The 13,810-nt window shown below is 50.3% G+C and overlaps 1 protein-coding gene across 1 annotated transcript in view; it reads left to right on the forward strand.

Moving 5' to 3' along the window:
* PTPRE (protein tyrosine phosphatase receptor type E) overlaps positions 1-13,810 on the forward strand; it is a 285,049-nt gene that overhangs the window by 122,905 nt on the left and 148,334 nt on the right. Inside the window, exon 2 of the mRNA XM_075348447.1 lies at positions 13,258-13,369. Within this exon, the coding sequence (XP_075204562.1) occupies positions 13,264-13,369 (106 nt within the window). The 5' untranslated portion in view covers positions 13,258-13,263. The remainder of the gene's footprint in view (positions 1-13,257; positions 13,370-13,810) is intronic.

A 13,810-nucleotide genomic window follows, 5' to 3' on the forward strand; every position in this document is an offset into this window, starting at 1 on the left:
CCTGCTGAGCGATGGAACGGGTCACCGAACGGAGCCAGGGACTGGAGACTGGCGGAGCTGCAGAGGTGGTGGGGCATCAGCCGAAGTCACCGTCAGGGTCCAGGGATGGACTTGGTTCGGAGCGACTGGCGTGGCAGGACAAGCTCTACGAGACAGGACAGGGTTAATGCAAGGCAAAGCACAAGGCAAAGCAATACGGGGACCTGAACACTAGCTTGCTAAACACGTAGAACAGGCCCCGCCCACCAGGAAAGAGAAACCTTATATACCCTGTACCTGTCTATGTAATATCCTGTTTCTGGGTGCTGGCCCTTTAAGAAAGGGTCAATGACCGCGCGCGCGCCCTAATGCGCATGCGCGAGGCCCGTGTGCCAGAAGCCAGTCCAGGAAGTGGTGAGGAGGAAGCAGGAGCGCCCGGCTGGGAGTCCCACGTCGCAGAGGAGCGCCGGGAGCGGGGAGCTGGACGCATGGGGGCCGCAGGCGGGGACGAGGAGGCCGGGACCGGAGTGGTGAGCAGGGGACGCCGCCGGGGAGCGGGGAGCGGGCCACGGGGACCGGAGAACGGGACCAGGGGACCGGGAAGCGTGACAAGTAGCTGGCTAGTCTGCTTGTTAGTCTCCTTTGATCACCTTCTGTGAGGAAGCCAATCACATCTGCTCCCCTCCAATATATGCTGGCAGGATCCTTCCACTTATGCCAGCTATAGTTTATCTTAGTTGGTCGGGGGAGGTGTGGTGATCCAGATTATCTGGTGTGATACCTGTTGCTGTGTGGGGTTGTGGAAGTTAACCCTTGTTTCCTATGGTTGCTACCCTTCTGCTCTTCTTTTTCTCCTCAGTCCTTCTTTGTCAATTCCTGTGTGTGTGTTTGCAGTGTGTCAGAGTTATTTTTTTCCTCCTCTATCCTTATCTGTTTACCATCTCACTCCTGCCCTGTCCCTTCCTGGTAGGAGGAGAGTATTAGAGAAGTATTTCTTAGGAGTATAGATAGGCACGGGCCTTCGGTGTCTCCACCATTAGAAGGAATCCGGAGGTGAGGGATAGCTAAGGGTTCCCTAGCATAAGGGACAGAATAGGAGCCCCCTGTCTCTCGCTATCCCAAAGAAACATTGTGACATACTCCAAATAAGTATGTTCTTATATTAGTGCAGGCGGCAAACACCCTGCGATCGTCCTGCTTCAGCTCACGGAACGCTTACCTGTCCCCGCCACCTCTGCGTCTGTTACCTGCAGCAGTGTGATTAGGTTGCACAGGGATGACCTCATCACGCTGCTGCAGGCTGGGCTGTGGGATGACGTGCCGGCGCTGTGCTCCACAGATCTTGTTTCCAGCACATGGCTAATTTGCATGTGCCATCCCTTCACATGCAAATTAGTCATGTATAGACAGTGGCCAAAAATTCACAGCCGGCCCCCTCTGCTGTGACTGGGGCCCTGCAAAGAGGGGGCCCTGGTGCTTAATGAAGTTAAGTAAATTCCCCAGGCACAGCCAGGCCCCCTTCTTCACCGGGCCCCAAATACCAGTCATGTAATGCCCTGATGGCAGCCCTGAGTGCAGCTAAATGCAAAAAACTGGAGAAATGCAGCAGTTGGAGGCCAATTATATGCATTTTTCTTACAGAACTTAATCCAAATCGCCTAATAAAGTGAAGAATTGCAAAGGTTTATTTTTAACTTTTCCATGCTGGACAATATAAATCAAAATAAAAAATAAAGTTTACTATCTTTTTAAAATACAGTACAGATCAAGTGTTTGGACACACCTCATTCAAAGAGTTTTCTTTATTTTCAGGAAAATTGTAGATTCACATTGAAGGCATCAAAACTATGAATTAAAACATGTGGAATGAAATACTTAAAAAAGTGCGAAACAACTGAAAATATGTCTTATATTCTAGGTTCTTCAAAGTAGCCACCTTTTGCTTTGATTACTGCTTTGCACACTCTTGGCATTCTCTTGATGAACTTCAAGAGGTAGTCACTGGAATTGGTTTTCCAACAGTCTTGAAGGAGTTCCCAGAGATGCTTAGCACTTGTTGGCCCTTTTCCCTTCACTCTGCGGTCCAGCTCACCCCAAACCATCTCGATTGTGTTCAGGTCTGGTGACTGTGGAGACCAGGTCATCTGGCGTAGCACCCCATCACTCTCCTTCTTAGTCAGATAGCCCTTACACAGCCTGGAGGTGTGTTTGGGGTCATTGTCCTGTTGAAAAATAAATGATGGTCCAACTAAACGCAAACCGGATGGAATAGCACGCCACTGCAAGATGCTGTGGTAGCCATGCTGGTTCTGTATGCCTTCAATTTTGAATAAATCCCCAACAGTGTCACCAGCAAAGCACCCCCACACCATCACACCTCCTCCTCCATGCTTCACGGTGGGAACCAGCCATGTAGAGTCCATCCGTTCACCTTTTCTACAAAGACACGGTGGTTGGATCCAAAGATTTGGACTCATCAGACCAAAGCACAGATTTCCACTGGTCTAATGTCCATTCCTTGTGTTCTTTAGCCCAAACAAGTCTCTTCTGCTTGTTGCCTGTCCTTAGCAGTGGTTTCCTAGCAGCTATTTTACCATGAAGGCCTGCTGCACAAAGTCTCCTCTTAACAGTTGTTCTAGAGATGAGAAGGTGTGTCCAAACTTTTGGTCTGTACTGTAGATATACAGAAAATGTAAGGCTCGGAGACAACAGCTCATGATAATTAGGCAGTTAGGAGGACAGAGTTAATTTGTTACGTGTCACCCAAACAAAACACGTAGACGAAGAAGCAGAAATCGTCTGAATGTAAAACATTTTATCTAGAGAACAGCCACTTCATTATTCCCCGGTGGATCACTGCAAGAATTAAAGTGCCAGCTGCAAGAACGGGATTTGTATGGGCCTTTTGTCTGGGCGTTCAGCAATTATTTCAACTGTTGCTTTAAGGAATCAGCGTGTCTGTGCACATGGGAGCAGAATTGTTTTTACTATATATGCTTCACTATCCCTGCAGCTGGTATATAACCGGCCCGGTACTCCGCCTTCAGCCGTAACATGAAGTGTAGGGGTCTATAATATTTGATGACACGTAGCAAACTATTTGAAGAGTATGTGTTTAGCATATATTCTGTGAATTGTGCATTTTTCGGGTTGTCTCTTCAGAAGAAACTATTTAAAAAAAAAAAAAAATGTGTATAATCCATCTAGAAGTGTTTTACGGTGGCCATAGAATTAGTGTCAATGCTTGTAGTGCAAGAAGGGCCGAGTCTGGCTCATGCGGGTAGGTGGGTCCTGAGCAGTTGGTGCCCTTCAATGTTGTCCATACACCTAAAAAGCCAAATGGACTTGATTTGTCTTTAAGAAGGGCAGTGAGCCCCATAGGGGTGAGCAGGCCCATGACGATCGGGAGGGTGCAGGGTAGTAAGGAGTTAAAAGGTTTTGGTTGGGGATGAGGGAGATAGATGGGGGCATGGGATTGGTGGTTGGTACTGGAGGGGGGATTGGTGGAGAGCAAGGAAGGGGTGGGGGCGTAGTTTGAGGTATAAAGAGAATGTAAAGTGTGTTACCTCCCCTTTCGTCGCTTGAACTTTGTGCCCCAGGACGTTGGTGCTGCAGCCCACTGCGATGGCTGACCTGGCTGCTTTAATGGACTTAGTGCGTGGGGCTGCTGAGGTCCTGGGTGCTGACGTACTACGGGATCAGCTGGCGGCGGTTTGCGGTGCTGGAGCGGTGATTCCTGCTGCTCCTGCGCCCGGGCCTGTTCTACGTGCTCGGTGGTCACGGCCGCCGGTGCGCTACTCCCCCAGTGGAGGGGGGAGAAGGAGATCAAGGAGCCCCTTCGGGGACCCTCCGGCACGAGGGAGCCCCGCGTCTGCTGTGGTGGAGCTGCCGGCTGCCGGGAGGAATCCTCGCCGGAGATCCCGCGGGTCGGAGGTGGGCGGAGCTTCGGCGAGGCCTACTTCCGGTCCGCGGCCTGCAAGGTCCCGGAGCGGAGTAGCGGCAACCCCCGGTGATGTGCGGGCCGGGGGTGGAGCCCAGCGTATCGGATTGGCGGTGGAGACTCCCTGCAGACGGCAGGGGAGCGACTCAGGACGGATAGTGGAGGTGGAGTGCGGCGGCGGGCAGAGACGAGCGGGAGAAGAGTGCGGCGGCCCGGCGGGCATGGTGCGGTCCCGGATTACGGTCCCCTCCGGCGAGGATCGTGCTGGGGGGGGTTCCCGGCGTTTGTCAGAGGCGGTACGGCAATCCCGCAGTCGGCAGGGAGGGAGCCCAATGAGCAGGGAGGAAGCAGCAGCGGCGCAGCAAGGATACCGGAGGCCAGCAGGGATGGACGGCGGTACGGCGCCACGTCGTGCCAAGAGACTGAGGTCCAGCAGGAGGCGTCCGGAGGAGCGGGGTGCGGTGACCGTGGGGGTCGACGGCCGCCAGGTGCGGGCTGTCCCCTCGCTGGTCCCCCCTGTGGCCGGCAGCGGCAGTTCGGACTCCGGAGGGGATGAAGAGTCGATGGCAGCGACAGGCCGGACGGAGCGACAGCAGGATGATCGGGGCACGGCTGTGCCAACGTCGGTGCAACGGCAGCCTGGTGAGCGAGCGACAGAAATGTTTAATGCTGTGGGTAGTGCGGGCGGGGGAGGGGGTTCCTCCGCGGGAAGTGTTGCGCAAGGGGCGAGTGCGGTCGGTCAATCTGGGCTACCGGGCCCGGAGTTTTGGGGGCAGCTTTTGGGGGCGTTGCAGGGGTTGTCGGCGGAACGGGGTAGTCGGATTGGGCCTGGGGCTCCGGTTGGGGCGTGGGTGGCCCCCTCGGAGGTAGTGCAGACAGAGGCGCCGGGGCGTGAGGTTGCGGCGCGGGACACTACCGCGGCGGTAGATGCGGGACAGGCGGCCGGTGGGGTGGCTGCCGTGGGTGCGAGTAAAGAGGCGGAAAAGGAAAAAGAGAAAGAGGATGAGGTTGTGCGGTTGGATGATAGGGCGCGGAGTGAAATTTATGTGTGTTTTGAAGGTCAGTTGGGGGTTCATTTAAAAAAGGAAGTGAGGGACAAGATTTGGAAAGGGGAGTATGTGGAAATTTTTTCCCTGCTTCCCCTGGAGAAGTTTAATTTGGATAAGGTGAAGCCCAGTGATACAAAAAAGGAGAAGGAGGATGAGGAAAAACGGAGGTATAGGTTGATCCCGAGGACATTTACCAATTGGCTGCAGGCCTTTGCGATCTTGGCTAGCGTGATTGGGGAAAAGGAGCCGGAGCATTGTTCCGCTCTATTCGGTTATATGGACGCGATAGGGGAGGCGTATAGAGTATACGGCGGATTAGGGTGGTTAAGATATGACGAACAGTTCCGGCAACGGAAGGCTCTGCGGCCTGGTGTTCAGTGGGGACACAAAGATATTTCTTTGTGGATGCGGCTAATGACGGCTCCGGCTCAGCCCTTTCGAGGTGGTGCCGGGAGCCCGGGTGCGAGCGGCGGGTCCCCGGCTGGACAGAAAAAGGGGGCTTGTTGGCAATATAACGAGGGCCAGTGTAAGTTCGGGGCCTCATGTCGTTTCAAACATGAGTGTTCCGGATGTGGAGGTTCTCACTCCCTGGCAAGGTGCTTTAAGAAAGGAAAAGGAAAGGCGGGGGAGGGGTCTGGAAAAAGGGAGGACGCCAGTGAGGGTAGAGGCGATGCTTCCCTATCTAAATAGGTACCCGGACGTTAGAGCGGCGGAATTGTTGGCACGTGGTTTTACGGAAGGTTTTCGGATTCCGTTTGAATCTGAGGCGCCGGTGTTTCGCCCGGGGAATTTGAGGTCCGCAAAAGAACATCCAGCGGTGGTGAAGGAAAAGGCTGCAAAAGGAGGTGGAGTTGGGGAGGATGGCGGGTCCATTCCAGGACCCGCCATTCTCCAATTTAAGGATTTCCCCCCTTGGGGTGGTGCCTAAGAAAGAGCCGAACAAATTTCGGCTCATCCATCATTTATCTTATCCGGAGGGATTGTCGGTGAATGATGGGATATCACCAGAGTTGTCGGCAGTTTCTTATGTATCCTTTGATAAGGCATTGGAGCTGGTAAGGGCTGCCGGGCGGGGGGCCCTAATGGCAAAGGCAGATGTGGAAGCAGCTTTTCGTTTACTTCCGGTGCATCCAGAGAGTCTTCATCTCTTGGGGTGTATGTGGGAGGGGGAATACTATGTGGATCGTTGCCTGCCGATGGGCTGTTCCATTTCGTGTGCACATTTTGAGGCATTTAGTACCTTTGTGGAATGGGTAGTCAAGGACGTGGCAGGGGTCCATTCAGTGATTCACTATTTGGATGACTTCTTTTGCGTGGGTCCGGCGGGCTCTTCGGTTTGCTCCTTGTTGTTGTTTACGTTAGAGCGGATTGCGAGGAGCCTGGGTATTCCGTTGGCAAAAGAAAAAACAGAAGGGCCGGTGACTGCTCTATGTTTTTTAGGTATTGAAATTGATACACTGGCAATGGAATGCCGATTGCCTGAGGGGAAGCTTCTGGATTTGAAGGCGTCGGTGCGTTTTTTTGTATCAGGCCAAGAAGGTGCGGTTGCGGGACTTGCAGTCAGTGCTCGGGAAATTGAATTTCGCTTGTCGCATCATGCCGATGGGGCGGATCTTTAATAGGTGGCTGGCAAGTGCAACCGCGGGGGTAAGAGCTCCGAATCACTTTGTCAGAGTGACAAAAGTGATGAAGGGGGATTTGTTGGTTTGGGAGAAGTTTTGGACCGGTACAACGGTCGGACTCTTTGGATGAGCAAGGCTTTGTCCAATAGCCAGTTGGAGTTGTATACTGATGCGGCTGGAGCGACAGGTTTTGGGGCAATTTTTCAGACGCACTGGTGTGTTGGAAAATGGCCAAAGCTTTGGGTGGAAACAGGTCTGGTGAGGAATTTGGCGCTGCTGGAATTGTTTCCCATAATTGTAGCAGTGGAGTTATGGGGCCCCGTTTTTTCCGGAAGAAGGGTTTGCATGCATTGTGACAACATGGCGGTGGTGCATTCCATCAATGCGCTGTCGGCAAAATCCCCGCCGGTTGTGGGGTATTTAAGGCACTTGGTGTTGCGTTGTTTGGAGTTGAACATTTGCGTGGTGGCTCGGCACGTGCCAGGGATTCGAAACGAGGTGGCTGACGCGTTATCACGGTTTCAGTTTTGCAGGTTCAGGAAGCTGGTGCCGGGAGCGGACGCGGATGGAGAACCTTGCCCGGACGGGCTGTGGGACCTGGCATCGGTGTAGCTTTTGAGGGGATTAGGAGATCGGTGTCTGAGTCTACTTGGTGCCGATATCAGGCGGTGTGGAAGGAATGGGCAGAGTTGGAAAGAAGGGACTTCGTGGAGTTGGGTTACAAAGACCGAGTGTTGGGGGTCCTGATGTTAATTAGTGGGGATTTTTCGGCAGGTCGGTCCGTTTCGGTGATGGGTGGCAAGCTGGCGGCATTGGCCTTCCTGTTTCAGATGCAAGGGGTCCGGGATGCGACTAAGGATTTTCTGGTGCGGCAGGCAATGAAGGGTTTTCGGAAAGGGGCCCAGTCGCGTGACATGAGGCGGCCGGTGTCATTGCCTTTGTTGGGGCGTTTAGTGGGATGTTTGGGGGAATTGTGTTCGTCTCCTTTTGAGAGGGGGTTGTTTTCGGTAGCTTTTGTGTTGGCGTTTTTTGGGGCCTTTCGCATTGGTGAATTGGTCAGCCCGACTAAGCAAGCAATGGGTGGTTTGATGATGGAGGATGTAATGCTGGGGGAGGATAGAGTGGAATGTCGGCTTTGTTTTTCGAAGACGGATCAGAGGGGGAGGGGGCGCTTAGTGGTGTTGTTTGCGTTACCGGGACACCAACTGTGCCCGGTGGTACAGGTTTCGGAGTTTCTAAAGGTACGCGGAGGTTACCCGGGCGTTTTCCTGCGGCATGCGGACGGATTGGCCTTGTCGCGTTACCAATTCATTGCGGTGCTGAAGATGGCCTTAGCTCGGGTGGGGGAGGAGCCAAGTGAATACGGGTCTCACTCCTTCCGGATTGGGGCGGCAACGGAAGCCGCCAGGTGGGGTTTGAGTGAGGATTGTATCCGGCGGATTGGGAGGTGGGAGTCTTCCAGGTTTCGCTTGTACATTAGGCCTCATTTGGTCAGATGATGATTCGGGGGTGGGGAATTCCTGTTTTGTGTTTTGATGCTGGTATGTGACAATTTTCTTGGCTGTTGCTGTTTTATTCGTGGTGTTTATATTTTGTAGGGCCATGCCTTGTGTGGATCCTCGGGCACTCCTACGTGTATTGGGGAGCGTTGCGGGCGGATGTGCGTCACGATGGTCGGCAGCTTGGAGTGTCGGTGACGGAGGCCCGAGTAAAGTGGCTGGGAATTCGGGGCATGACCTGGGGTAGGGTGCGCCCAGAGGTGGCTTATTATAGCCGTATGGATCGTGACCCGGATGTGTTAATTTTACACGTGGGTGGGAATGATTTGGGAGTAAGGTCGGCAAGGGAATTGAAAAGGGACATAAAGTTGGACCTGTTACATTTGTGGAGGGCGTTCCCGGGCATTGTGATCGTTTGGTCGGACATCATAGCTCGGACGCAGTGGCGTTTTGGTAGGTCGGTGGACCGTATTAATAGGGCTCGGAGTAAGCTGAACCGGGCAATTGGCAGGTTTGTGGCACGGAATGGTGGTTTGGTGGTGCGGCATAGAGAATTGGAGGAGTCCACGGAACAGTACCTAAGGGGAGATGGAGTTCACCTGACCGATGTGGGTCTGGATTTATGGATGTTGGGTTTGAGGGATGGCCTGGAGCAAGCACTTGGGGTGTGGGGGGCCCGGGCCAAGTAAGGTGGTCACTTGGCCGGTCTGTGGCGGGGGGATAGGTCCGTCTGAGAGGTTGGGAGTACCGACAGTCGGTTTGTTGGTACGAAGTCGCTCAAGGGGAGTGGCTTCGGAGTGGATGGGAACTTGCAGGCGGAGGTCCTGCAGGTTCTGGGTGGGGGTAATTAACGATGGAACGTTATTACCCCTCACCTTGGGCCGGTTGGTCACGGCCGAGGTGGTCCTCTGGGCCGGTTTGGAGGTTACGGCCGGGGGGTTAAGAATGATGGTTGTTTCCCTCTCGGATGGATCTATCGGTGGTTTTGGTTATAAGGGTATATATGTATAAAGGTTATGTTTAACAATGGGTGGCATGTTGAGCCACGAGTTTGGTATACATATATACGGTGAAATAAAAGCTGTGGCCATTCCTTGCAATAAAGTCGTAGTTATCGTCTTTATTTAAGTAAATAGGGTATGGGGGGTAGAACCTGTTAACCTGCTTATCCCTTATAGATGCGTCATGAGACAGCCCTCTAAGGATGATTACAGTAATTCAGATTGGAGGCATCACAAGGACAAGTCACAGTAACTAAGTTTAATATTTGAGCAGAGCGTGGTGGTATTTTTTGGGTGGTTTGTTATGGGGTACTAAGGGGTGATCCGAAACTAAAATGTATTTTAATTCAAAATTTCTATCAATTTAATGTCATAATCTAATCTTTTTTTTTCTAATATACTATAAGTAAGAAGTCGATATTGTTCCCTCACTACTAGTAATGAGTGAGCACTACCATGGTCGGAGGCTCGGTACTCGTAACTAGTGATGAGCGGGCACTACCATGGTCGGAGGCTCAGTACTCGTAACTAGTGATGAGCGGGCACTACCATGGTCGGAGGCTCGGTACTCGTAACTAGTGATGAGTGAGCACTACCATGCTCGGGTGCTCAGTACTTGTAACTAGTGATGAGTGGGCACTACCATGCTCGGGTGCTCAGTACTCGTAACTAGTGATGAGTGGACACTACCATGCTCATGTGCTCAGTACTCGTAACTAGTGATGAGCGGGCACTACCATGCTCAGGTGTTCAGTATTCGTGACTAGTGATGAGCGGGCACTACCATGCTCAGGTGCTCGGTACTCGTAACTAGTGATGAGTGGGCACTACCATGCTCAGGTGCTCGGTACTCGTAACTAGTAATGAGCGAGCACTACCATGCTCAGGTGCTCAGTACTCCTAACTAGTGATGAGCGGGCACTACCATGGTCGGGTGATCGTTACTTGTAACTAGTGATGAGCGAGCACTACCATGCTCGGGTGCTCGATACTTGTAACTAGTGATGAGCGAGCACTACCATGCTCGGGTGCTCGATACTCGTTACTAGTGAAGAGCGAGCACTACCATGCTCTGGTGATCGGTACTTGTAACTAGTGATGAGCGGGCACTACCATGCTCGGGTGATCAGTACTTGTAACTAGTGATGAACGAGCACTACCATGCTCTGGTGATCGGTACTTGTAACTAGTGATGAGCGGGCACTACCATGCTCGGGTGATCGGTACTTGTAACTAGTGATGAGCGGGCACTACCATGCTCGGGTGATCGGTACTTGTAACTAGTGATGAGTGAGCACTACCATGCTCGGGTGCTTAGTACTCGTAACTAGTGATGAGCGGACACTACCATGCTCTGGTGCTCAGTACTCGTAACTAGTGATGAGCGAGCACTACCATGCTCAGGTGCTCTGTACTCGTAACTAGTGATGAGCGGGCACTACCATGCTCTGGTGCTCGGTAATTGTAACTAGTGATGAGCGAGCACTACCATGCTCAGGTGCTCTGTACTCGTAACTAGTGATGAGTGAGCACTATCATGCTCTGGTGCTCGGTAATTGTAACTAGTGATGAGCGAGCACTATCATGCTCAGGTGCTCTGTACTCGTAACTAGTGATGAGTGAGCACTATCATGCTCAGGTGCTCAGTACTCGTAACTAGTGATGAGCGGGCACTATCATGCTCAGGTGCTCTGTACTAGTAACTAGTGATGAGCGGGCACTACCATGCTCGGGTGCTCAGTACTCGTAACTAGTGATGAGTGAGCACTACCATGCTTGGGTGCTCGGCACTCGTAACTAGTGATGAGCGGGCACTACCATGCTCAGGTGCTCGGTACTCGTAAGTAGTGAAGAGCGGACACTACCATGCTCGGGTGCTCAGTACTCGTAACTAGTGATGAGCGAGCATTACCATGCTCGGGTGCTCAGTACTCGTAACTAGTGATGAGCGAGCACTACCATGCTCGGGTGCTCAGTACTAGTAACTAGTGATGAGCGGGCACTACCATGCTCGGGTGCTCAGTACTCGTAACTAGTGATGAGCGAGCACTACCATGCTCGGGTGCTCAGTAGTCGTAAATAGTGATGAGCGGGCACTACCATGCTCGGGTGCTCAGTACTTGTAACTAGTGATGAGCGAGCACTACCATGCTCGGGTGCTCAGTACTCGTAACTAGTGATGAGCGAGCACTACCATGCTCGGGTGCTCAGTACTAGTAACTAGTGATGAGCGGGCACTACCATGCTCGGGTGCTCAGTACTCGTAACTTGTGATGAGCGAGCACTACCATGCTCGGGTGCTCAGTACTCGTAACTAGTGATGAGCGGGCACTACCATGCTCGGGTGCTCAGTACTCGTAACTAGTGATGAGCGGGCACTACCATGCTCAGGTGCTCAGTACTAGTAACTAGTGATGAGCGGGCACTACCATGCTCGGGTGCTCAGTACTGGTAACTAGTGATGAGCGGGCACTACCATGCTCAGGTGCTCAGTACTAGTAACTAGTGATGAGGGAGCACTACCATGCTCGGGTGCTCAGTACTCGTAACTAGTGATGAGTGGGCACTACCATGCTCGGGTGCTCAGTACTCGTAACTAGTGATGAGTGGGCACTACCATGCTCGGGTGCTCAGTACTCGTAACTAGTGATGAGCGAGCACTACCATGCTCGGGTGCTCAGTACTAGTAACTAGTGATGAGCGGGCACTACCATGCTCGGGTGCTCAGTACTCGTAACTAGCGATGAGCGAGCACTACCATGCTCGGGTTGGCAGGAGGACGGCGATTGCTTAAGATGGAGGAGGCACCAGATCGAGAGCAGCGACACCCATCGGACCGGACCGCTCCTTAGGGCTGTGTTTTAAGGTGTTTTTTACATTATGCAGAGCCGTCTGGGCTCTTATATACAGTATTCTGGAATACTGTATTTAAGGGCTCACTGGTGGTGGCCGCAGCTCATAAGGGGAAAGCCTGGTGACAAGCTCCCTTTAAAGGCTTTATGTCTGAGTTGGATACATAACAGGATAGTATGCACTAGTAAAATATCTTTATTTTACAGGAGCTGGTATCTGTTTTGTGACTTTTTACTATATTTTTTTATGCCTGTGAAAAATATTTATGCGCTCCAGGACTGAAGTGTCCTATAGGGACAGTTTGTTATAGAGTAAAATTAAATAAATACAAAAATAAATATATATATATATATATATATATATATATATATATATATTTATATATATATATATATATATATATACGGTGTATATATATATATATATTTATATACGGTGTATATATATATATATATATATATAATTAAATCATATATTTAGTCACCAATAGCAATGAGGAAATGAAATAAGAACTCAAAGATAGGAGTGCATGACTTAACCAGCATGTCAGAGAGTTAATTATTGTTTAAATGAGGTTCTTAGGCGAAACGTATTGTGTTAAAATATGGTATTTTTGTTTACTATCTATATTTAAAGGGAACCTGATAGCTGATATATGCTGCTTGATCCATGAGGCTAGTTGGACAGGCAGCTTCTCCCCGCCCACTCCCTTTGAGTGACAGGTCTCTCCCTAGGTGCATGTGTTGTTTCTCATTTTCAACTGTTGTCCAAGATAATAAAAATGAAAAAACAAAACGCAGACAGCAAAACAAGTAATTAAATACAATTTTTTTTCTTTCTGCTCATTTTTTGTTTAGCACTACCCATGTGACCACTGCAGCCAATCACTGGCCTCAGTAGAATATGGAGCAATATCACTAAGGACAGAGATTGGCTGCAGCGGTCGCATAAGGTAAACGACCTGTGATGTCTACACACTCTCTGTAAATAGAATACCAGCCAGGAGCATCTAGATTAGCAGGCAGCATTGTGGAGTATATCTCATTCAAGTTTTCGTTTTCCCTGCAGCACCCCCGCAGGAAAAATAGAGTACTACAACATGTAATAATTGTAATTAGTGGCCTACTTGTGTAATGTGGACATAGTAAGTCCTCCAGGGTGAGGGTTGCTAATTTTTGTTGGGGGCTTTAGGCTATATAGGCATGTTACAGTGTGATATCCTTTAATAGTACCAATGTCGCTGTCTATTAATATTGATGTAAATATTAGTTCAGTATTTTTTCTTTATCATTTTTATGTATTTTTTTCTTTTAGATAATCATGTTGGGACGGCTCTGGTCACCTGTGATCTACTTCTTTATTACGCTTGGTCAAGGGTTGACAATGGGAGTGAATCAGACAACATCGTCCTATTCCACGTCATCAAGTAAGAAGGCTCCATACACGTATTGTATGCACTGAAACAGATATTGATAAAATGGGTAAAAAGCAATCCCAGTACAGACAGTGAACAGCAATTTTTGCTCTACCTCAAAATTTTGGCTGTTTCTACTAAATCATTGCTTCCTATGAACAAGAACTTAGATCTATTTTATTGTTATTTTCCGGTTTTACAAAATCTTTGTCCACAGGTATAGTTAAAAAAAATGTGCTTTACTCACACTGTTCAGGTCCAGCACTTACACTCAGAACTGGACCTGATAAAAACAGGGGTTTTCTGAAAAAGGAAAATCCCTTTAAGCAGAAAGCTATCCTGCTTTATTGCATATAAAATACATTATGCCATGCTTCTTCATTGAGTTTAAGGTTTAGCTCTAATTTTTTGTTAGGTGTTCAATATCTATTTACCGTATTGTCCGTCGTATAA

The sequence above is a fragment of the Anomaloglossus baeobatrachus genome, chromosome 5 (assembly GCF_048569485.1).
Source record: "Anomaloglossus baeobatrachus isolate aAnoBae1 chromosome 5, aAnoBae1.hap1, whole genome shotgun sequence".
NCBI classification, from domain to species: domain Eukaryota; kingdom Metazoa; phylum Chordata; class Amphibia; order Anura; family Aromobatidae; genus Anomaloglossus; species Anomaloglossus baeobatrachus.